Source organism: Schistocerca serialis, chromosome 12 (genome assembly GCF_023864345.2).
Source record: "Schistocerca serialis cubense isolate TAMUIC-IGC-003099 chromosome 12, iqSchSeri2.2, whole genome shotgun sequence".
Taxonomy (NCBI): Eukaryota; Metazoa; Arthropoda; class Insecta; order Orthoptera; family Acrididae; genus Schistocerca; species Schistocerca serialis.
In genome coordinates, this window is record NC_064649.1 from 118,658,032 (window position 1) to 118,683,012 (window position 24,981).

Below are 24,981 nucleotides of genomic sequence, written 5' to 3' on the forward strand. Positions count from 1 at the left end.
AGTATAGTACAGAACGTAACTGAAAGGAATACGCTGTGAGTCGAACAGAAATGACACTTTTACTCAAAGACAATAAGTACAAGTTGTATAAGTTAATTACTCTGAAGTCATGGCTATATATGACGGTCCCCTGGACATTACGATCTGGTGTGATGAATGGCAGCTAGCCCTGAAAGTTGAAAAACGTTAAGTTAATGTGGATGATCAGGAAGAACAAACCTGTGATGTTCGGATATACTGTTAGTATCTAGAATGAATCTTCACTCTGCGCTGATATGAAACTTCCTGGCAGATTAAAACTGTGTGCCGGACCGAGACTCGAACTCGGGCCCTTTGCCTTTCGCTGGCAAGTGCTCTACCAACTGAGCTACCCAAGCACGACTCACGACCCGTCCTCACAGCTTTAATACCGCCAGTACCTCGTCTCCTACCTTCCAAACATCGCCGAAGCTCTCCTGCGAACCTTGCAGAACTAGCAATCGTGGAAGCAAGGATATTGCGGAGACATGGCTTAGCCACAGCCTGGGAGATGTTTCCGGAAAGAGATTTTCACTCTGCACGGAGTGTGCGCTGATATGAAACTTCCTGGCAGATTAAAACTGTGTGCCGGGCCAATACTCGAACCTGGGATCTTTGCCTTTCGCGGACAAGTGCTCTGCCGACCGATCTACGCAAGCACGACTCACATCCGTCCCCGCAGTTTCAGTTCTGCCAGTAGCTTGTCCTTGTTTGCGGAGGGCAAAGGTCCCGAGTTCGAGTCTCGGCGCGGCACACAGTTTTATCTGTCAGGTAGTTTCATATCGGCGCACACTCCGGCGCAGAGTCCAAATTTCACTGTGGAAACATTCCCGAGGCTGTGGCTAAGGTTCAAATGGTTCAAATGGCTCTGAGCACTGTGGGACATCTGAGGTCATCAGTCCCCTAGAACTCAGAACTACTTAAACCTAACTAACCTACGGACATCACACACATCCATGACCTAGGCAGGATTCGAACCTGCGATGGTAGCAGTAGGGCGGTTCTGGACTGAAGCGCCTGGAACCGCTCGGCCACCGCGGGTGGCTGTGGCTAAGGCATATTACCACAATCTCCTCTCTTTCAGAAGTGCTAGTTCTGCATGGTTAGCAGGAGAAGTTCTGTGAAGTAGGAGACGAGATACTGGCGGAATTGAAGTTGTAAGGATGGGTCGTGAGGAAAGCTTAAAGTGTTTCCTATAAAAAAACTCGGAGGCATTACTCTTCATCACGCTCTCGTATAATTTAAGTTTCGTCATTTTGAAAATAGTGAAAGGAAAAAGAATTTTTTTAAAAATTTTAGTAATGCGTCAATAGTGGCGATGATAGACGGTGAGGTGGTGCGTTTGGGAGGTTGAGGGAGGGGGGAGGGGAGGGCATATGAGGGAAAGGGAGGGCTGGGTGGTGAGGCTAATATCGGATTGCAGTCTAGGTTGTGGTTGTTTTTGGGGAAGGAGACCAGACAGCAAGGTCATCGGTCTCATCGGATTAGGGAAGGACGGGGAAGGAAGTCGACCATACCCTTTGAAAGGAAGCATCATGGCATTTGCCTGGAGCGATTTAGGGAAATAATGGAAAACCTAAATCAGGATGGCCGGACGCGGGATTGAACCGTCGTCCTCCCGAATGCGAGTCCAGTGTCTAACCACTGCGCCACCTCGCTTGGTTTGCAGTCTAGGGTGATGGTCTCAGAACGGTTGGGAATCACTGCTCTACTATAAACGTTTGTTCAGGGATAAAAGCGTATAGCAGAGAACACAGGCGAATGCTTGTTATCCACTTCCATTGGCTGTGGCGTGGAGTCGGCTCGACATGCCCACACGCTCCTGCAGCTTATACCTGTACGGAGAGAATGGGTATAGAGCGTACCAGGTGGAGGAGTGGACAGTATCTGGAGCCACGGTGCTCCTCCAGTTGGACAGCACGGTAGTAATGGACAGACAGACAGAGAGGCGGGCGGGGTACTCACCGGACTTGACGGAGCAGTGGATGTGCGCGCGCGACTCGTAGTAGACCCAGTCGAAGCCCGCCTCGACGGCGAGCCGCGCCAGCATGCCGTACTTGGCGCGGTCGCGGTCGCTCGTCGTCACGTCGACGGCGCGGCCCTCGTAGTGCAGCGAGTCGGCCGAGTGGTGGCCCTCCTCGTCCCAGCCCTCGGTGACGCGCAGCCGCACGCCCGGCCACTGGTTCATCACCGAGATGGCCAGCGTGTTCAGCCGCTCCTTGCACCGCTGCAACACGCAACACACCACTCGCCGTCACTGCCGGCTCCAGTACCTCTACATCTACACTACTAGCCATTAACATTGCTACACCAACAAGAAATGCATATGATAAACAGGTATTCATTGGACAAATATATTATACTAGAACTGACATGTCATTACATTTTCACGCAATTTGGGAGGATAAATCCTGAGAAATCAGTACCCAGAACAACCACCTCTGGCCCTAATAACGGCCTTGATACGCCTGGGCATTGAGTCAAACAGAGCTTGGATGGCGTGTACAGGTACAGCTGCCCATGCAGCTTCAACACGATACCACAGTTCATCAAGGGTAGTGACTGGCGTATTGTGATGAGCCAGTTCCTAGGCCACCACTGACCAGACGTTATCAAAAGGTGAGAGGTCTGGAGAATGTGCTCACCATGGCAGCAGTCAAACATTTTCTGTATACAGAAAGGCCCGTACAGGACCTGCAGCATGCGGTCGTGCGTTATCCTGTTGAAATGTAGTGTTTCGCAGGGATCAAATGGAGGGTAGAGCCTCGGGTCGCACATCTGAAATGTAACGTCCACTATTCAAAGTGCCGTCAATGTGAACAAGAGGTGATCGAGACGTGTAACCAGTAGAACCCCATACCATCACGCCGGGTGATACGCCAGTATGGCGATGACGAATGCACGCTTCCAATGTGCGTTCACCGCAGTGTCGCCAATCGCGGATGCAACAATCTTGATGCTGTAAACCGAACCTGGATTCACCCGAAAAAATGACGTTTTGCCATTCGTGCACCCAGGTTCATCGTCGAGTACACCATTGCAGGCGCTCCTGTCTTTGATGCAACGTCAAGGGTAACTGGAGCCACGGCCTCCGAGCTGATAGTCCATGCTGCTGCAAACGTCGTCGAACTGTTCGTGCAGATGGTTGTTGTCTTGCAAACGTCCCCATCTGTTGACTCGGGGATCGAGACGTGGCTGCACGATCCGTTACAGCCATGCGGATAAGATGACTGTCATCTCGACTGCTAGTGATACGAGGCCGTTTGGATCCAGCACGGCGTTCCGTATTACCCTCCTGAACCCACCGATTCCATATTCTGCTGACAGTCATTGGATCTCGACCAACGCGAGCAGCAATGTCGCGATACAGTAAACCGCAATCGCGATAGGCTACAATCCGACCTTTATCAAAGTCGGAAACGTGATGGTACGCATTTCTCCTCCTTACACGAGGCATCTCAAAACGCCGGTCAACTGCTGTCTGTGTATGAGAAATCGGTTGGAAACTTTCCTCGTGTCAGCGCGTTGTAGGTGTCGCCACCGGCGCCAAGCTGGTGTGAATGCTCTGAAAAGCTAATCATTTGCATATGACAGCATCTTCTTCCTGTCGGTTAGATTTCGCGTGTGTAGCACGTTATCATCGCGGTGTAGCAATTTTAATGGTCAGTAGTGTGTAAACACCACAAGCCAGGACATAGAGAACAGCACCAACAACAAACCTTTGTTCCTGTTTAAAAACAAATTACTTTCGGTTTATTCAAAGATGCTGAAATTTCGAGACAGATTACCGGACCAGGACTCGAACTCACGACCTTTACCTTATGCGGGCATACAGGACTCACTACTCAGGACTCATCTTCGCAGTTTTACTTCCTACCTAGCATGCCACATTGTACAACCACACTGAAGAGCCAAAGAAGATAATTTAGGGGCTTCCTTTACCAGGATACAGGTTGGCTGGCAGCTTTTCTAGGAGCTCTTTGCGGTGTGGGGGAGTAGCCATGTATGTGAAAAACGGCATCCTATTTGAGTCAATTGATGTTTCAAAGTACTGCACTGAAAAGGTGTTTGAATGTTGTGCAGGTGTGGTTAAATTTTGTGGAGCCAAACTTCTAACTGTCGTTATTTATAGATCCCCAGACTCCGATTTCACAACATTTTTGATAATGCTAGAGGACGTTCTTGGTCACTTTATAGGAAATACAAAAAGTTAGTTATATGTGGTGACTTCAATATTAATTGTATAAGTGATTGTGCAAGGAAAAGGATGCTGGTAGACCTCCTTAATTCATATAATCTTTTGCAATCCGTATTCTTTCCAACGAGAGTGCAAGGGAACAGTAGAACAACCATAGACAGCATTTTTGTTCATTCGTCATTACTAGAAGAGCATTCTGTTAGCAAAAAAGTGAATAGCCTTTCAGATCATGATGCACAAATTTTAACTCTAAAAGATTTTTGTGCTGCAACACATATTAAATATAGTTATCAACTTTTCAGGAAAGCTGATCCATTTACTGTAGAGATCTTTGTAAAACTTATCAAGGTACAAGAGTGGCAAGATGTTTATAGTGCTGATACAGTAGACAATAGATATAATGCTTTCCTCAAGACTTTTCTCGTGCTCTTTGAAAGTTGCTTTCCGTTAGAACTTTCAAAACAGGATACTAGCACAAACAGGCAGCCTGGATGGCTGACTAGAGGCATAAGAATATCTTGTAGAACAAAGTGGCAATTATATCAGAACGTTAGAAAAAGTCAAAATCTAAATGCAGCAGCCCATTACAAACAGTACTGTAAGGTGCTTAAAAATGTTATTGGGAAGGCAAAAAGTATGTGGTATGCAGATAGAATAGCTAAGTCCCAGGATAAAATTAAAACCATATGATCAGTCGTAAAGGAAGTTGCTGGTCTGCAGAGACAGGTCGAGGATATAGAATCAGTGCGTAGTGGGAATGTCCGTGTTACTGATAACTCGCATATATGTAGAGTATTTAATAATCACTTTCTGAATATAGCAGGTGAACTAAATAGAAACCTAGTCCCAACAGGGAATCATATAGCGCTCTTAGAAAAAAGTGTTCAAAGACTGTTATTGAAATGCTCCTCCATAAATCACTAAAGACCAATAACTCTCATGGATATGACGGGGTATCTAGCAGAATACTGAAGTATTGTTCTATGTATGTTAGTCCAGTACTTATCCATATCTGTAACTTTTCCTTTAGGAGTGGTCGGTTTCCTGACCGATTAAAGTACTCGGTAGCGAAGCCACTTTATGAAAAGGGAAAAAAAATGGTTCAAATGGCTCTGAGCACTATGGGACTTAACATCTATGGGCATCAGTCCCCTAGAACTTAGAACTACTTAAACCTAACTAACCTAAGGACAGCACACAACACCCAGTCATCACGAGGCAGAGAAAATCCCTGACCCCGCCGGGAATCGAACCCGGGACCCCGGGCGTGGGTATGAAAAGGGAGACAGGGATAATGTTGACAAGTATCTGTAACGTTTCCTTTAGGAGTGGTCGGTTTCCTGACCGATTAAAGTACTCGGTAGTGAAGCCACTATATGAAAAGGGAGACAGGGATAATGTTGACAATTTTAGACCTATTTCTATGCGATCTGTGTTTGCTAAAGTTATCGATAAGGTTGTCTATACAAGGTTACTGGAATATTTAAATTCACATAATTTGCTGTCAGATGTACAGTTTGGTTTTAGAAGTGGTTTAACAACTGAAAATGCTATATTCTCTTTTCTCTGTGAGGTTTTGGACGGATTGAATAATGAAGGCATTTGACGGTGTTGACCACAAAATATTACTGTAGAAGTTGGACCATTATGGAGTAAGGGGAGCACCTTACAATTGGTTCGCCTCTTACTTTAAGAACAGAAAGCATAAGGTAATTCTTCATAATATTGAGAGTGGTAGTGATGTTCAGTCCCAATGGGGCACTGTTAAGTGGGGCGTTCCCCAAGGGTCGGTGCTGGGACCACTGCTGTTTCTTATTTATATAAATGATATGCCTTCTAGTATTACAGGTGACTCAAAAATATTTCTGTTTGCTGATGACACCAGCTTGGTAGTGAAGGATCTTGTGTGTAATATTGAAACGGTATCAAATAATGTAGTTCATGAAATAAGTTCGTGGCTTGTGGAAAATAATTTGATGCTAAATCACAGTAAGACTCAGTTTTTACATTTTCTATCTCACAGTTCAACAAGAGCCGATATTTTGATCAGACAGAATGGAAATATTATAAGCGAGACGGAACAGTTCAAGTTCCTAGGCGTTCGCATAGATAATAAGCTGTTGTGGAAAGCCCATGTTCAGGATCTAGTTCAGAAACTAAATGGTGCCTTATTTACCGTTACAACAGTATCTAAAATAAGTGACAGTTCAACACGAAAAGTAGTCTACTTCGCATTTTTTCATACGCTTATGTCGTATGGTATTATTTTTTGGAGCAATTCTTCTAATTCAAACAGGGCATTTTTGGCTCAAAAACGGGCTGTTCGAGCTATATGTGGTGTAAGTTCGAGAACCTCTTGTCGACCCATATTCAATAGTCTGGGAATTCTGACATTGCCCTCACAGTGTATATTATCTTTAATGTCGTTTGTTGTTAGCAATATTAGCTTATTCCCAAGAGTTAGCAGCTTTCACTCAGTTAATGCTAGGCAGAAATCAAATCTGCAGGTGGAATGCACTTCTTTGACTCCTGTGCAGAAAGCAGTGCATTATTCTGCTGCATCCATTTTCAATAAGCTACCACAAGAACCCCCCCCCCCCCCCCCCATGAACCATGGACCTTGCCGTTGGTGGGGAGGCTTGCGTGCCTCAGCGATACAGATAGCCGTACCATAGGTGCAACCACAACGGAGGGGTATCTGTTGAGAGGCCAGACAAACGTGTGGTTCCTGAAGAGGGGCAGCAGCCTTTTCAGTAGTTGCAAGGGCAACAGTCTGGATGATTGACTGATCTGGCCTTGTAACAATAACCAAAACGGCCTTGCTGTGCTGGTACTGCGAACGGCTGAAAGCAAGGGGAAACTACAGCCGTAATTTTTCCCGAGAGCATGCAGCTTTACTGTATGATTAAATGATGATGGCGTCCTCTTGGGTAAAATATTCCTGAGGTAAAATAGTCCCCCATTCGGATCTCCGGGCGGGGACTACTCAAGAGGATGTCGTTATCAGGAGAAAGAAAACTGGCGTTCTACGGATCGGAGCGTGGAATGTGAGATCCCTTAATCGGGCAGGTAGGTTAGAACATTTAAAAAGGGAAATGGATAGGTTGAAGTTAGATATAGTGGGAATTAGTGAAGTTCGGTGGCAGGAGGAACAAGACTTCTGGTCAGGTGACTACAGGGTTATAAACACAAAATCAAATAGGGGGAATGCAGGAGTAGGTTTAATAATGAATAGGAAAATAGGAATGCGGGTAAGCTACTACAAACAGCATAGTGAACGCATTATTGTGGCCAAGATAGATACGAAGCCCACACGTACTACAGTAGTACAAGTTTATATGCCAACTAGCTCTGCAGATGACGAAGAAATTGAAGAAATGTATGATGAAATAAAAGAAATTATTCAGATTGTGAAGGGAGACGAAAATTTAATAGTCATGGGTGACTGGAATTCGAGTGTAGGAAAAGGGAGAGAAGGAAACATAGTAGGTGAATATGGATTGGGGGACAGAAATGAAAGAGGAAGCCGCCTGGTAGAATTTTGCACAGAGCACAACATAATCATAGCTAACACTTGGTTTAAGAATCATGAAAGAAGGTTGTATACATGGAAGAACCCTGGAGATACTAAAAGGTATCAGATAGATTATATAATGGTAAGACAGAGATTTAGGAACCAGGTTTTAAATTGTAAGACATTTCCAGGGGCAGATGTGGACTCTGACCACAATCTATTGGTTATGACCTGTAGATTAAAACTGAAGAAACTGCAAAAAGGCGGGAATTTAAGGAGATGGGACCTGGATAAACTAAAAGAACCAGAGGTTGTACAGAGATTCAGGGAGAGCATAAGGGAGCAATTGACAGGAATGGGGGAAAGAAATACAGTAGAAGAAGAATGGGTAGCTTTGAGGGATGAAGTAGTGAAGGCAGCAGAGGATCAAGTAGGTAAAAAGACGAGGGCTAGTAGAAATCCTTGGGTAACAGAAGAAATATTGAATTTAATTGATGAAAGGAGAAAATATAAAAATGCAGTAAGTGAAACAGGCAAAAAGGAATACAAACGTCTCAAAAATGAGATCGACAGGAAGTGCAAAATGGCTAAGCAGGGATGGCTAGAGGACAAATGTAAGGATGTAGAAGCCTATCTCACTAGGGGTAAGATAGATACCGCCTACAGGAAAATTAAAGAGACCTTTGGAGATAAGAGAACGACTTGTATGAATATCAAGAGCTCAGATGGAAACCCAGTTCTAAGCAAAGAAGGGAAAGCAGAAAGGTGGAAGGAGTATATAGAGGGTCTATACAAGGGCGATGTACTTGAGGACAATATTATGGAAATGGAAGAGGATGTAGATGAAGATGAAATGGGAGATACGATACTGCGTGAAGAGTTTGACAGAGCACTGAAAGACCTGAGTCGAAACAAGGCCCCTGGAGTAGACAATATTCCATTGGAACTACTGACGGCCGTGGGAGAGCCAGTCCTGACAAAACTCTACCATCTGGTGAGCAAGATGTATGAAACAGGCGAAATACCCTCAGACTTCAAGAAGAATATAATAATTCCAATCCCAAAGAAAGTAGGTGTTGACATATGTGAAAATTACCGAACTATCAGCTTAATAAGTCACAGCTGCAAAATACTAACACGAATTCTTTACAGACGAATGGAAAAACTAGTAGAAGCCAACCTCGGGGAAGATCAGTTTGGATTCCGTAGAAACACTGGAACACGTGAGGCAATACTGACCTTACGACTTATCTTAGAAGAAAGATTAAGGAAAGGCAAACCTACGTTTCTAGCATTTGTAGACTTAGAGAAAGCTTTTGACAATGTTGACTGGAATACTCTCTTTCAAATTCTAAAGGTGGCAGGGGTAAAATACAGGGAGCGAAAGGCTATTTACAATTTGTACAGAAACCAGATGGCAGTTATAAGAGTCGAGGGACATGAAAGGGAAGCAGTGGTTGGGAAGGGAGTAAGACAGGGTTGTAGCCTCTCCCCGATGTTGTTCAATCTGTATATTGAGCAAGCAGTAAAGGAAACAAAAGAAAAATTCGGAGTAGGTATTAAAATTCATGGAGAAGAAATAAAAACTTTGAGGTTCGCCGATGACATTGTAATTCTGTCAGAGACAGCAAAGGACTTGGAAGAGCAGTTGAATGGAATGGACAGTGTCTTGAAAGGAGGATATAAGATGAACATCAACAAAAGCAAAACAAGGATAATGGAATGTAGTCTAATTAAGTCGGGTGATGCTGAGGGAATTAGATTAGGAAATGAGGCACTTAAAGTAGTAAAGGAGTTTTGCTATTTGGGGAGCAAAATAACTGATGATGGTCGAAGTAGAGAGGATATAAAATGTAGGCTGGCAATGGCAAGGAAAGCGTTTCTGAAGAAGAGAAATTTGTTAACATCCAGTATTGATTTAAGTGTCAGGAAGTCATTTCTGAAAGTATTCGTATGGAGTGTAGCCATGTATGGAAGTGAAACATGGACGATAAATGGTTTGGACAAGAAGAGAATAGAAGCTTTCGAAATGTGGTGCTACAGAAGAATGCTGAAGATTAGATGGGTAGATCACGTAACTAATGAGGAAGTATTGAATAGGATTGGGGAGAAGAGAAGTTTGTGGCACAACTTGACCAGAAGAGGGGATCGGTTGGTAGGACATGTTCTGAGGCATCAAGGGATCACCAATTTAGTATTGGAGGGCAGCGTGGAGGGTAAAAATCGTAGAGGGAGACCAAGAGATGAATACACCAAGCAGATTCAGAAGGATGTAGGTTGCAGTAGGTACTGGGAGATGAAAAAGCTTGCACAGGATAGAGTAGCATGGAGAGCTGCATCAAACCAGTCTCAGGACTGAAGACCACAACAACAACAACAACCACAAGAACTCAAAAATCCTAGCAGTAACCCGAACACTTTTAAGTGTAAACTGAAGCTACCACAAGAGCTCAAAAATCCTAGCAGTAACCCAAACACTTTTAAGTCTAAACTGAAGAGTTTCCTCATGGCTCACTCCTTCTATTCTGTCGAGGAGCTCTTGGAAGAGCTGAAAAATTAAGCAAATTCCAGTGTTACATTCTTGATTTTCTTTATTTAAACTTGTCGCCTGAATATGTTTCTTATATTTCATTTTATCTGTTTGTACTATTGTGTTATAATTTCATGTATTGACTCGTTCCATGACCTTAATTTGGTCCCAAGGAAGAATAAATAAATAAAAATAAAAAAAGATTCTGGTACACTTGCCTAATATCGTGTAGGGACTCCGCGAGGATGCACAAGTGCCGCAACACGACGTGGTATGGACTCGACTAATTCTCAAGTGGTGCTGGAGGGAACTGACACCATGAATTCTGCAGGGCTGTCCATAAACCTGTCAGAGTACGAGGAGGTGCAGATCTGTTCTGGACAGCACGTTGCAAGGCAAGATATGCTCAATAATGTTCATGTTTGGGAGTTTGGTGCTCAGCGTAAGTATTTAAACTCTTCATGGAGCCACAAGTGTGGGGCGTTGCATTGGGCTGGCCTCTGTAAGCGAGTGGTTCTAGGCGCTTCAGTCCCGAACCGAGCTGCTGTTACAGTCGGAGGTTCGAAACCTGCCTCGGCCATGGATGTGTGTGATGTCCTTAGGTTAGTTAGGTTTAAGTAGTTCTAAGTTCTAGGGTACTGATGACCCCCAAGTCCCATAGTGCTCAGAGCTATTTGAACCATTTGGGTCTCCGTAATTGTCCATCTACAATATGGAAATGTAACCATCATAAACCTGCGTCTATAGTGACGTGAAACTGGTAGTTGCGAATAAAGCACATTCATAGAGGTATGCGGCGTTTGCAAACACCCCATCATTCTTTACTTTTTAATTTTTATAATTTTCATGGTATTTTCTTTTGAGTGTTGAGTGTTGTTATTGGGGTTGGGTTGGGGTTGTTTTGGGGAAAGAGACCAGACAGCGAGGTCATCGGTCTCATCGGATTAGGGAAGGATGGGGAAGGAAGTCGGCCGTGCCCTTTGAAAGGAACCATCCCGGCATTTGCCTGGAGCGATTTAGGGAAATCACGGAAAACCTAAATCAGGATGGCCGGACGGGGGATTGAACCGTCGTCCTCCCGAACGCGAGTCCAGTGTCTAACCACTGCGCCACCTCGCTCGGTGCGAGTGTTGTTCGGAAATCTAGGCAGACGATATCTACCTGTTCATCCGCATGTACTGTTAGCAGCGTGTCGTGTGCGAATACGACAAGCTGTATGGTTCTTCATGGATCCGTACTGATGCGCCAAAGCAGAGAGCAAAGTCTCGTGGTATACACAGAGAGAGGGAGAGGGAGGGAGAGAGCGAGACGTGTCGCGTACCGCTGGGTCACGGTGTCTGGGCTCACTGCCAGCTACGTAACTGCACTGTTGTGTAACACCGGCTGTTTAGCGTCCCCCGCCGGCCTTATCTGACATCACCGCCGTGTCGCCGACACAACAGGTGAATGCCACGGCCGTTCATAACGACGGCTCGCGTCCGTCTGTTGCACACTGTCTAACAGTCGCAATCTGGCGGCAGTTTCTACGTCTTCATACATACGCTGCGAGCCACTTAGAAGTGCGTGGCGGAGGGTACTTAGCTTTGCACCACAACCCAGGGTTTCCTCCTTTACCAATTGCGTCCGCAGCTCGTGGTCGTGCGGTAGCGTTCTCGCTTCCCACGCCCGGGTTCCCGGGTTCGATTCCCGGCGGGGTCAGGGATTTTCTCTGCCTCGTGATGACTGTGTGTTGTGTGCTGTCCTTAGGTTAGTTAGGTTTACGTAGTTCTAAGTTCTAGGGGACTGATGACCATGGATGTTAAGTCCCATAGTGCTCCGAGCCATTTGAACCATTTTTTTTTACCAATTGCCTATGGCTGCTTATTCCGGGCGGGAAGGAGCGCCTGGTCCCCGGCACTAATCCGCCCGGAGGATTTGTGTCGAGGACCGGTGAACCGGCCAGTCTGTGGATGGTTTTTAGGCGGTTTTCCATCTGCCTCGGTGAATGCGGGCTGGTTCCCCTTATTCCGCCTCAGTTACACTATGTCGGCGATTGCTGCGCAAACAAGTTCTCCACGTACGCGTACACCACCGTTACACTCGTCTGGTGTGAGACGTTCCCTGGGGAGGGGGGGGGGGGGGGGGTCCACCGGGGTCCGAACCGCACAATAACCCCGGGTTCGGTGTGGGGCGGCGGAGGGGTGAAGTGGACTGCGGTAGTCGTCGTGGGGTTGTGGACTACTGCGGCTGCGACGGGGACGGAGCCTCTCCGTCGTTTCTAAGTCCCCAGTTAACATAAAATACAATACATACAATTGCTGCTTAAATGCGTATTTGAGCTCTGGTTTCACGATCCGCATCGTAGCGTTACTAAAGGAGTTGTAGAATACCACCAGACCAGGAACACCACCCCAACCACCAATTCTTTAATGAATGGGACTCGCACTTGTAAAACAGTTATAAAGGCCTATCAAAAACTGAGGGACTTAATACAGCGTATATGCAACGTAGCGTGACTCACTTTCGGGTATATAAGCACCGATATGTAGCGAGGCACTGGGAGAATTTTAGGAAAGTGCGATTCATCTGTAAAGGAGACAGCATATAGGACGCTGCTGGGAGATGTTCTCGAATGCTGCTGGACTGTTTGGGATCCGTACCGTGTCCTATTAAAGGAAGGCATCGAAGCAATTCAGAGGTGGGCTGCTAGATTTGTTAGCAGTATTTTTACCCTCCACGCTGCCCTCCAGTACTAAATTGGTGATCCCTTGACGCCTCAGAACATGTCCTACCAAGCGATCCCTTCTTCTAGTCAAGTTGCGCCACAAATTTCTCTTCTCCCCAATTCTACTCAATACCTCCTCATTAGTTATGTGATCTACCCATCTAATCTTCAGCATTCTTCTGTAGCATTCTTCAGCATTCTTCTGTAGCACCACATTTGAAAGCTTCTATTCTCTTCTTGTCCAAACTACTTATCGTCCATGTTTCACTTCCATACAAATACTTTCAGAAACGACTTCCTGACACTTAAAGCTATACTCAATGTTAACAAATTTTTCTTCTTCAGAAACGCTTTCCTTGCCATCGCCTGTCTGCATTTTATATCCTCTCTACTTCGACCATCATCAGTTATTTTGCTCCCCAAATAGCAAAACTCCTTTATTACTTTAAGTGTCTCATTTCCTAATCTAATTCCCTCAGCATCGCCCGACTTAATTCGACTACATCCCATTATCCTCGTTTTGCTTTTGTTGACGTTCATCTTACATCCTCCTTTCAAGACACTGTCCATTCCGTTCAGCTGCTCTTCCAAGTCCTTTGCTGTCTCTGACAGAATTACAATGCCATCGGTGAACCTCAAAGTTTTTATTTCCTCTCCATGGGTTTTAATTCCTAATCCAAATTTTTCTTTTGTTTTCTTTACTGCTTGCTCAATAGGCCTATACAGATTGAATAACATCGGGGAGAGGCTACAACCCTGTCTCACTCCCTTCCCTAACCCTACTTCCTTTTCACGTCCCTCGAGTCTTATAACTGCCATCTGGTTTCTGTACAAATTGTAGCCGGCCGGAATGGCCGAGCGGTTCTAAGCGCATCAGTCCGGGACCGCGCTGCTGCTACGATCGCAGGTTCGAATCCTGCATCAGGCATGGATGTGTGTGATGTCCTTAGGTTAGTTAGGTTTAAGTAGTTCTACGTTCTAGGAGACTGATGACCTCAGAAGAAGTCCCATAGTGCTCAGAGCCATCTGAACCATTTTCAGAAGAACACAAGAGCCCCAATACTGGCTAAGTTTCACGGAAGCTCGAAATTTAGTGCGGACGTCAATGCGAGATGCTTTTAATAGTTTCCACAACGAAGCATTGTCTCAAATTATGGTAGAAAACCCAAAGAGATTCTGGTCGTGTGTAAAGTACACCAGTGGAAAAAAATAGTCAATACCCTCACTGCGCGATAGCGACGGAAATGTTACCGATGACGGTGCCACTAAAGCGGAGTTACTAAATACAGTTTTCCGAAATTCCTTCACGAAAGAAGACGAAGCAAATATTCCAGAATTCGAAACCAGTACATCTGTTAGCATGAGTGACGTAAAAGTGGATATCTTAGGTGTTGCGAATCAACTCAAATCACTTAAGAAAGCAGGCATTCCGATCCAGATGGTATACCAATCAGGTTCCTCTCAGAGTATGCAGACACAGTACCGCCTTTCTTGGCAATCACATACAACTGCTCACTTGACGAAAGGTCTGTTCCTAAAGATTGGAAAGTAGCACAGGTCACGCCAATAGTAAAGAAAGGAAATAGGAGTAACCTACTGAATTACAGACCCAAATTGCAGTAAGATTTTGGAGCATATATGGTACTCGAACATTATCACCTTGAAGAAAATTACTTATTGATACATAAGTAACACGGATTCAGAATATATCGTTCTTGTGCAACACTGCTAGCTCTTTATTCCCATGAGCTCTTGGGTGCTGTCGACAAGGGATCTCAGATCGATTCCATAATCCTAGATTTCCAGAAGGCTTTTGATACCGTTCCTCATAAGTTAGTATTAATCAAATTGCGTGCATATGGAATATCGTGTCAGTTGTGTGACTGGATTCGTGATTTCCTCTCAGAGAGGTCACAGTTCGTAAAGAGTAGAACAGAAGAGATACCTGGCGTTCCGCAAGGTAGTGTCATAGTCCCTCTGCTGTTCCTGATTTACATAAATGATCTAGGTGATAATCTGAGCAGCCCCCTTAGATTGTTTGCAGATGACGCTGTAATTTACCGTCTAGTAAAATCATCAGACGATCAATTCCAAATCGAAATTGATCTAGAGAGAATTTCTGTACGGTGCGAAAGCTTTCAATTGGCACTAAACAAAGAAAAGTGCGAGGTCATTCACATGGGTACTAAAAGAAATCCGATAAATTTTGGGTATACGATAAATCGTACAAATCTAAGGGCTGTCAATTCGACTAAATACCTAGGAATTACAATTACGTGCAACTTAAATCGGAAGGACCACATAGATAATATTGTGGGGAAGGCGAAACAAAGACTGAGTCTTTGGTGGCAGAACACTTAGAAGATGCGACAAACCCACTAAAGAGACAGCCTACATTACACTTGTCCGTCCTCTGCTGGAATATTGCTGCGCGGTGTGGGATCCTTACGAGGTAAGTTTAACGGAGGACATCGAAAAAGTGCAAAGAAGGGCAGCTCGTTTCGTGTTACTGAGCAATAGGGGTGAGAGTGTCACTGATATGATACGCGAGTTGGGGTGGCAGTCACTGAAACAAAGGCGGTTTTCTTTGCGGCGAGATCTATTTACGAAATTTCAATCACCAACTTTCTCTTCCGAATGCATAAATATTTTGTTGACACCCACCTACGTAGGGAGAAATGACCATCATAATAAAATAAGAGAAATCAGAGCTCGAACGGAAAGATTTATGTGTTCCTTTTTCCCACGCGCCATTCCAGAGTGGAACCGTAGAGAAGTACTATGAAAATGGTTCGATGATCCCTCTGCCAGGCACTTAGGTGTGAATTGCAGAGTAACCATGTAGATGTAGATGTAGTCTGCTCTGTAGACTAACTGTGTTTTCGCATTATCGCACCAGTACCAATGAACCGAGTCCTGCCATGTGCTTTACCTACAACTGAGACTATGTGATAGTTCCATCTCATATCCCTACGAACTGTCAAACTCAGGTACTTGTCTGAGTTGACGGATTCCAATAGGGTACTACACTTTTTTCGGGAAACCTTTTTAAATGGTTAATTATGTCATTTTACGTTCGCAACACAGTTCTTCCTCCTCATGACTGGCAGTATTTTAAAAAACGGAAATAAAATTAAAGTATTTTGAAAGCCCGCTAAAGCGCTCGCGGTGCCTGTGACGTCACTGGCTAGCAAGCTGCTATTGCTGTCTTAAAGATCATTCTCAGTGATGTACTGTTTTGGAATTTACGTTCCGGAAAATGGTTTACAAATGGTGTGTAGTACGACAGTATACAAATACGTCTATAAAAACTCCTGAAAAATTGTTTATGACTGTTCCAAGGAATGAGTAGACGTGTAAAATGAGATTTCAACTGGTTCGTACCGATCCAAAGGAGGCAGTGCTCACTACACGCGTTTATTTCTGTGCACATAATTTTGATGTAAGTAAACACTGCACAAAAACTTCTTGTCGCCTGTTTTTTCTGTCCTGTTCCTTTCGCTTACTGTTTACGTAAGTTTATTTTATTCATAATACAGCTAGTAAAGAGCTTTGAGTATCATATTACTATTTTGATATACATTTTCATTTATTACCTCTATTTTGGACTTCATGAATTTGGATGAATCGCAAAGTTGCTGTTAAGAAATTGTATTTTATGTCTTGATAAAGATCGTATTGCAGCCTGCGGCGATTGCGGTTTATCGTATGGCAACATTGCTGCTCGCGTTGGTCAAGATCCAATGACTGTTAGCAGAATATGGAATCGGTGGGTCCAGGAGGGTAATACGGAACGCCGTGCTGGATCCCAACGGCATCGTATCTCTAGCAATCGAGATGACAGGCATCTTATCCGCACGGCTGTAACGGATCGTGCAGCCACGTCTCGATCCCTGAGTCAACAGATGGGGACGTTTGCAAGACAACCAGCACCGGCACGAACAGTTCGAGGACGTTTGCAGCAGCACGGACTATCAGCTCGGAGACCATGGCTGCGGTTAGCCTTGACGCTACATCACAGACAGGAGCGCCTGCGATGGTGTACTCGACGGGGAAACTGGGTGCACGAATGGCAAAACGTCATTTTTACGGATGAATCCAGATTTTGTTTACAGCATCATGATGGTCGTATCCGTGTTTCGCGACATGGCGGTGAACGCACATTGGAAGCGTGTATTCGTCATCGCCATACTGGCGTATCACCTGGCGTGATGGTATGGGGTGCCTGCCATTGGTTACACGTCTCGGTCGCCTCTTGTTCACATTGACGACACTTTGAACAGTGGACGTTACATTTCAGATGTGTTACGACCCGTGGCTCTACCCTTCATTCGATCCCTGCGAAAACGTACATTTCAGCAGGATAATGCACGACCGCATTTTGCAGGTCCTGTACGGGCCTTACTGGATACAGAAAATGTTCGACTGCTGCCCTGGCCAACGCATTCTTCAGATCTCTCACCAACTGGAAACGTCTGGTCAAGGTGGTCGAGCTACTGGCTCGTCACAATACGCTAGTCACTACTGTTGATGAACTGTGGTATTGTGTAGAAGCTGCATGGGCAGCTGAACCTGTACAAGCCATCCAAGCTCTGTTTGACTCAATGCCCAGGCGTATCAAGGCCGTTATTACGGCCAGAGGTGGTTGTTCTGGGTACTGATTTCTCGGAATGTATGTACCCAAACTGCGTGAAAATGTACTCACATGTCCTAGTATCATATATTTCTCCAATGGATACCCGTTTATTATCTGCATTTCTTCTTGATGTAGCAAAATTTAATGGCCAATAGTGTAATTTCACATGTTCATTTTTATATGTATTTCTTTGTTTTGCTAAATGTCTACGAGGTGCATTCAAGTTCTAAGGCCTCCGATTTTTTTTCTCCGGACTGGAAAGGGATAGAAACATGCGCATTGTTTTAAAATGAGGCCGCGTTCATTGTCAATACGTCCCAGAGATGGCAGCACCGTACGGCAGATGGAATTTTACCGCCAGCGGCGAGAATGAGAACTGTTTTAAATACTTAAAATGGCGACGTTTTCCTTATTTGAACAGCATGCAATCATTCGTTTTCTGAATTTGCGTGGGGTGAAACCAATTGAAATTCATCGACAGTTGGAGACATGTGGTGATGGAGTTATGGATGTGTCGAAAGTGTGTTCGTGGGTGCGACAGTTTAATAAAGGCCGAACATCGTGTGACAACAAACCGAAACAACCTCACGCTCGCAGAAGCCGGTCTGACGACACGATCGAGAAAGTGGAGAGAATTGTTTTGGGGGATCGCCGAATGACTGTTGAACAGATCGTCTCCAGAGTTGGCATTTCTGTGGGTTCTGTGCACACAATCCTGCATGACGACCTGAAAAAGCGAAAAGTGTCATCCAGGCGGGTGCCACGAATGCTGACGGACGACCACACGGCTGCCCGTGTGGCATGTTGCCGAGCAATGTTGACACGCAACGACAGCATGAATGGGACTTTCTTTTCGTCGATTGTGACAATGGATGAGACGTGGATGCCATTTTTCAATCCAGAAACAAAGCGCCAGTCAGTTCAATGGAAGCACACAGATTCACCGCCACCAAAAAAATTTCGGGTAACCGCCAGTGCTGAAAAAATGATGGTGTCCATGTTCTCGGACAGCGAGGGCGTAATCCTTACCCATTGCGTTCCAAAGGGCACTACGGTAACAGGTGCATCCGGGAAGGGCTGCGCGTGTGCTGTTTCACCAAGACAACGCACCCGCACATCGAGTTAACGTTACGCAACAGTTTCTTCGTGATAACAACTTTGAAGTGATTCCTCATGCTCCCTACTCACCTGACCTGGCTCCTAGTGACTTTTGGCTTTTTCCAACAATGAAAGACACTCTCCGTGGCCGCACATTCACCAGCCGTCCTGCTATTGCCTCAGCGATTTTCCAGTGGTCAAAACAGACTCCTAAAGAAGCCTTCGCCGCTGCTATGGAATCATGGCGTCAGCGTTGTGAAAAATGTGTACGTCTGCAGGGCGATTACGTCGAGAAGTAACGCCAGTTTCAACGATTTCGGGTGAGTAGTTAATTAGAAAAAAAATCGGAGGCCTTAGAACTTGAATGCACCTCGTATTACTGTAATTGATGCATACGCTAATAATATAATAACCGTGTTTTTGGCGGCTGTCGTACTCGGAGCGAGCGCACGTGCGACCTTGATGAGGGAGGCGGTCTGAATGGAAGCTGCGAGCTGCGCCTCTCGTCTGCAGGAGATGCAGCGACAATGGCGACCACGCCCCTGCATCGCTGCAGTGGCGCCGCCGCCGTCATCTGCATACAACAACACCGGCAGCAGCTGCAGCAGCAGAAACAACAGCAATGCGGCACTTGGCGCGGGCCATTGTCCCCATTGTGTTCCGATCGCGCGCGCCGCGGGGAGCTGGCGGCTGCGGGGGTGGCCCAAGTCGCGGGTAGTGGGCGAACCGGCGCCACCGAGCGACGCTGCGCGCTGAAGCCGTCGGCACACGGGCCGTGCTGTCGAACGTCAACGTTCAGCGTGCCAAGTTCAACGTGCTGCTGAACGCTCAGCAACGATGCGACTTGTGCATACGGTACGTGGGCCCCAACGTGGTATACGCAATCGCAATGCACTCCAGCGGCAGTTGAGGGATGTTTCTAGTTCCTAAATCACACTATTTACTCAACGGGCGCGCGTAAAATTCCCGTTCTCGCTTCCCACGCCCGGGTTGCCGGGTTCGATTCCCGGCGGGGTCAGGGATTTTCACAGCCTCGTGGTGACTGGGTTTTGTGTGATGTCCTTAGGTTAGTTAGGTTTAAGTAGTTCTAAGTTCTAGGGGACTGATGACCATATATGTTAAGTCCCATAGTGCTCAGAGCCGTTTGCACCGTTTTTTAAAATTCCCACGTTAGCTCTATTAAAACGCACGTTTCCTCCATCGTCCACGGAATGGAAAGTACCATGTCCGGTCAATAAGGACACAGGCTTATAAAAGTTCCATCACAAACAGTGCGGTACAAATTTGGAATACTTCTCCGCGTAAGATGAACATTGTTTCGTTATTCTCACATTTTACTGAAACCCCAAGGTCAGTCTTACTTGATCACTGTTCCTACCCAGCAGCAGAATTTTTGCAACATGTGAATTACGAAGCGTAAAAGAAAAAATAGCAAAATATCTTTATACAAGTAGCGCAAGCTGTCCTGTAGATGAAGCCAGTCGAACAAAGTCACCCATCAGAAAAAGGTGAACTTATATTTACATAACATCAAATATTGTAGTACATACTTAACATTAACGGTTACGTATAGCCTTCTATCTGATCCGGAGACGCCAGGTAATGGGCAATGGGGAATGCTTTGGGAACTCAAACGGGAATCCCTGGAGGAAAGGCGACGTTCTTTTCGAGGAATTTTATTGAGAAAATGTAGAGAAGCGGCATTTGAAGCTGAGTGCCGAACGATTCTACTGCTGGCAACATACATTGCGCATAAGGACCACGAAGATGTTGTTGTTGTGGTCTTCAGTCCAGAGACTGGTTTGATGCAGCTCTCCACCCTACTCTATCCCGTGCAAGCTTCTTCATCTCCCAGTACCTACTGCAGCCTACGTCCTTCTCAATCTGCTTAGTGTATTCATCTCTTGGTCGCCCTCTACGATTTTTACCCTCCACTCTGCCCTCCAATACTAAATTTGTGATCCCTTGATGCCTCAAAACATGTCCTACCAACCGATCCCTTCTTCTAGTCAAGTTGTGCCACAAACTTCTCTTCTCCCCAATCCTATTCAATACCTCCTCATTAGTTACGTGATCTACCCACCTTATCTTCAGCATTCTTCTGTAGCACCACATTTCGAAAACTTCTATTCTCTTCTTGTCCAAACTAGTTATCGTCCATGTTTCACTTCCATACATGGCTACGCTCCATACAAATACTTTCAGAAACGACTTCCTGACACTTAAATCTATACTCCATGTTAACAAATTTCTCTTCTTGAGAAACGCTTTCCTTGCCATTGCCAGTCTACATTTTATATCCTCTCTACTTCGACCATCATCGCTTATTTCACTCCCTAAATAGCAAAACTCCTTTACTACTTTAAGTGTCTCATTTCCTAATCTAATTCCCTCAGCATCACCCGATTTAGTTTGACTACATTCCATTCTCCTCGTTTTGCTTTTGTTGATGTTCATCTTCTATCCTCCTTTCAAGACACTGTCCATTCCGTTCAACTGCTCCTCCAAGTCCTTTGCTGTCTCTGACAGAATTACAATGACATTGGCGAACCTCAAAGTTTTTACTTCTTCTCCATGAATTTTAATACCTACTCCGAATTTTTCTTTTGTTTCCTTTACTGCTTGCTCAATATACAGATTGAATAACATCGGGAAGAGGCTACAACCCTGTCTCACTCCTTTCCCAACCACTGCTTCCCTTTCATGCCCCTCGACTGTTATAACTGCCATCTGATTTCTGTACAAATTGTAAATAGCCTTTCGCTCCCTGTATTTTACCCCTGCCACCTTCAGAATTTGAAAGAGAGTATTCCAGTTAACATTGTCAAAAGCTTTCTCTAAGTCTACAAATGCTAGAAACGTAGGTTTGCCTTTTCTTAATCTTTCTTCTAAGATAAGTCGTAAGGTTAGTATTGCCTCACGTCTTCCAACATTTCTACGGAATCCAAACTGATCTTCCCCGAGGTCCGCTTCTACCAGTTTTTCCATTCGTCTGTAAAGAATTCGCGTTAGTATTTTGCAGCTGTGAGTTATTAAACTGATAGTTCGGTAATTTTCACATCTGTCAACGCCTGCTTTCTTTGGGATTGGAATTATTATATTCTTCTTGAAGTCTGTGGGTATTTCGCCTGTCTCATACACCTTGCTCACCAGATGGTAGAGTTCTATCATGACTGGCTCTCCCAAGGCCATCAGTAGTTCTAATGGAATGTTGTCTACTCCCGGGGCCTTGTTTCGACTCAGGTCTTTCAGTGCTCTGTCAAACTCTTCACGCAGTATCTTATCTCCCATTTCGTCTTCATCTACATCCTCTTCCATTTCCATAATCCGATTCCACACCTCATACTAACGCCCAGTAATAGGTAACCGGATTCATTAAACCAGATTGTGTACAGAAAGTCATTTTCCCTCGCCCAGTGAGTGAGTTGAACAAGAGTACTAGTACGATGTACCTAGGGTGACCATACGTCCCGATTAATCGGCATAGTCCCGCTTTTTGAGGCTCCAAAATTTGTCCCGACTTTTTTTAAAAAACAAGCAATTTGTCCCTATTTTCAAGGATTATTTTCAGACATTTACAAAGTGGTTAAAATATTTTCTGAGTGTCTATTTTATAAACTATCAATTGGTACCCCCTGATAATGTACAGCTTAAGTACTATAATTGTTGCGTACTCTTAATTTCTTTGCTTTTGCTTGCCATTGTTGTCAGCACTCAGAATCAGTTTCGTGAAGTGCTAGCACGTCGTGGCGATGCCGAAACGAAAATCAAAGTTTTCGGAAGAGCTTCAGAGGAAATTTCCTTGCTTCACTACTACAGACAATGACTGTTCAGCAAAATGTGACGTATGCAACTGTGCTGTATCCGTGTCTCATGGTGGTGCTGCAGATCTCATATGGAATCAGGGAAACACAGGAAGGATCTTCGATCGGCAGGTCCCTCGCAAAAAATGACGAGATATTTCGTAACTTCAAATACACAGGAACAGAAAAACGTAGCTGCAGCAGAAGGAACCCTGTCATTCCATGTTGTTAAACACCACCAAAGCCATCGTTCTAATGACTGCAGTGTTCAACTAAACAAAACAAAAAATCCTGATTCTAAGATTGCAGAAAATGTTTCGTGTGGAAGAACAAAGTGTGAAGCAATTATCAACAATGTTATAGCTCCGCATTTCCAGAAACAGGTAATAGCTGCTGCAAACAGTGCAAAATACTTTTCAATATCAACTGATGCTAGCAACCATGGGCATCAGAAAATTTTTCCTGTGATAGTTCAGTATTTTTCTGTAAGTGAGGATGGACTGCAGACGAAATTGCTTAATCTTGATGAATTGCAGAACGAAAAGTCCGAAACAATTTCCAGTTATCTTTCTCATGTTATACAGTCATTCAGTATCATCTCAAAGTGTGTTGCATTTGGTGCAGACAATACTAACTATAATTTTGGGGGATTAATGAAGAAACATTATTGGCATAGGTTCTCCACCACATAATGTTCATAATGTGGAGTCACCGCCAGACACCACACTTGCTAGGTCGTAGCCTTTAAATCGGCCGCGGTCCGTTAGTATACGTCGGACCCGCGTGTCGCCACTGTCAGTGATTGCAGACGTCCGCAGCTCGTGGTCGTGCGGTAGCGTTCTCGCTTCCCGCGCCCGGGTTCCCGGGTTCGATTCCAGGCGGGGTCAGGGATTTTCTCTGCCTCGTGATGACTGGGTGTTGTGTGATGTCCTTAGGTTAGTTTGGTTTAAGTAATTCAAAGTTCTAGGGGACTTATGACCATAGATGTTGAGTCCCATAGTGCTCAGAACCATTTGAACCATTTTTTTTAGTGATTGCAGACCGAGCGCCGCCACACGGCAGGTCTAGAGAGACTTGCTAGCACTCGCCCCAGTTGTACAGCCGACTTTGCTAGCGATGGTTCACTGACAAATTACGCTCTCATTTGCCGAGACGATGGTTAGCATAGCCTTCAGCTACGTCATTTGCTACGACCTAGCAAGGCGCCATTATCCTTTGCTATTTATATTGTGATGCATGTACCGTCAGACCGATGTTCACCAATTATGGATTAAAGTTAAGTATTCCAGAAGCTACGTACTTTCCTTGATAGTGTAATTACTTTACCTGTTACAGACCTCACGCCAGCCTACGTGAGCTTAAACGCGTGCTTTTCGGCTATCTCGTCCTAGTGGATTGGCTGTCCTGCCAAGCCACAACACATAACACACTTCAAAGTGCTTGTGATGTTTTACCTGTTGACATTGACTGCATTGTCATGAAGTTGTACAACCACTTTCATATTTTTTCTATTCGTGTTGCAGAACTCACTGAATCCTGTGAATTTGTTGGTGTCACTTACAAAAATTTACTTTCCTTTTCCTAAACAAGGTGGCTTTCATTGTTGCCAGCCATAGAAAGGATCTTGAAAACGTATGAACCTTTGAAATCTTACTTTTTGTCACAGTCTAACTCAAAGTGCCCTGCAATCTTAAAGAGTTTTTTCAGTGATCCTATAAATGAATGTTATTTACTTTTTGTACATTCACAAATGAGTGTTTTCCAACAATCCATTCTGAGCATTGAGAAACAGAATAATTTCATATGTGAAGTATTAGCAGTCTTAAATAAAGCTTTGACAAGTCTAAATTCAAGGAAACGTGAACATTTTGTACCACTAAGTGTAAAAAAAAAAAAAAAAAAAAAAAAAAAAAAAAAAAAAAAAAAAAAAAAAAAAAACTGCTGAATGATTGTGATGACCAGTCTGTTAAGAAATTTGACATAGCAGTATCAACGTTTTATGATGCTTCAGGAGACTATTTATCCTCATGGTTACAGGGAATAGCTGAGTTTTCTGTATTTTCATGGATGATGATCACAGAACCACCAGAATGGTCAGTAGTTGAAAAAACTATAATGTGGCTAAACGAAAAGGGCATTCTAGTAAATGACAGCCTCTTATTTGATGAAATAGTTCATATACCGTCATTTGTAAAACAACAAGTGGAAACGGACAGTGAACAATGGAATCAGTTGATGGCACATGAAAAATGGTGTAGGTTTTTCAGATCTTGCCAGTGTAATGAACAGTTCAGAGAATCGCTTAATATAGCACAGTACTTCTTTTCACTCCCTGCCCACAATGCAAATGTTGAAAGAGTTTTCAGCTTACTATCGTCACAGTGGACAGATGAGAGGAATAGATTTACGGGTAGGAGCGTTAAGTGTATTTTACTGACCTGTTTAAACTTCAGTAAATACCGTTGCACTGACTTCTATTC

General features: G+C 44.6%; 1 protein-coding gene across 1 annotated transcript in view; it reads right to left on the bottom strand.

The window, feature by feature from the left end:
* Positions 1-24,981, bottom strand: part of LOC126427986 (sonic hedgehog protein) — a 506,652-nt gene that overhangs the window by 132,470 nt on the left and 349,201 nt on the right. The window contains exon 3 of the mRNA XM_050089871.1: positions 1,984-2,245. Coding sequence (XP_049945828.1) covers positions 1,984-2,245 — 262 coding nt within the window. The remainder of the gene's footprint in view (positions 1-1,983; positions 2,246-24,981) is intronic.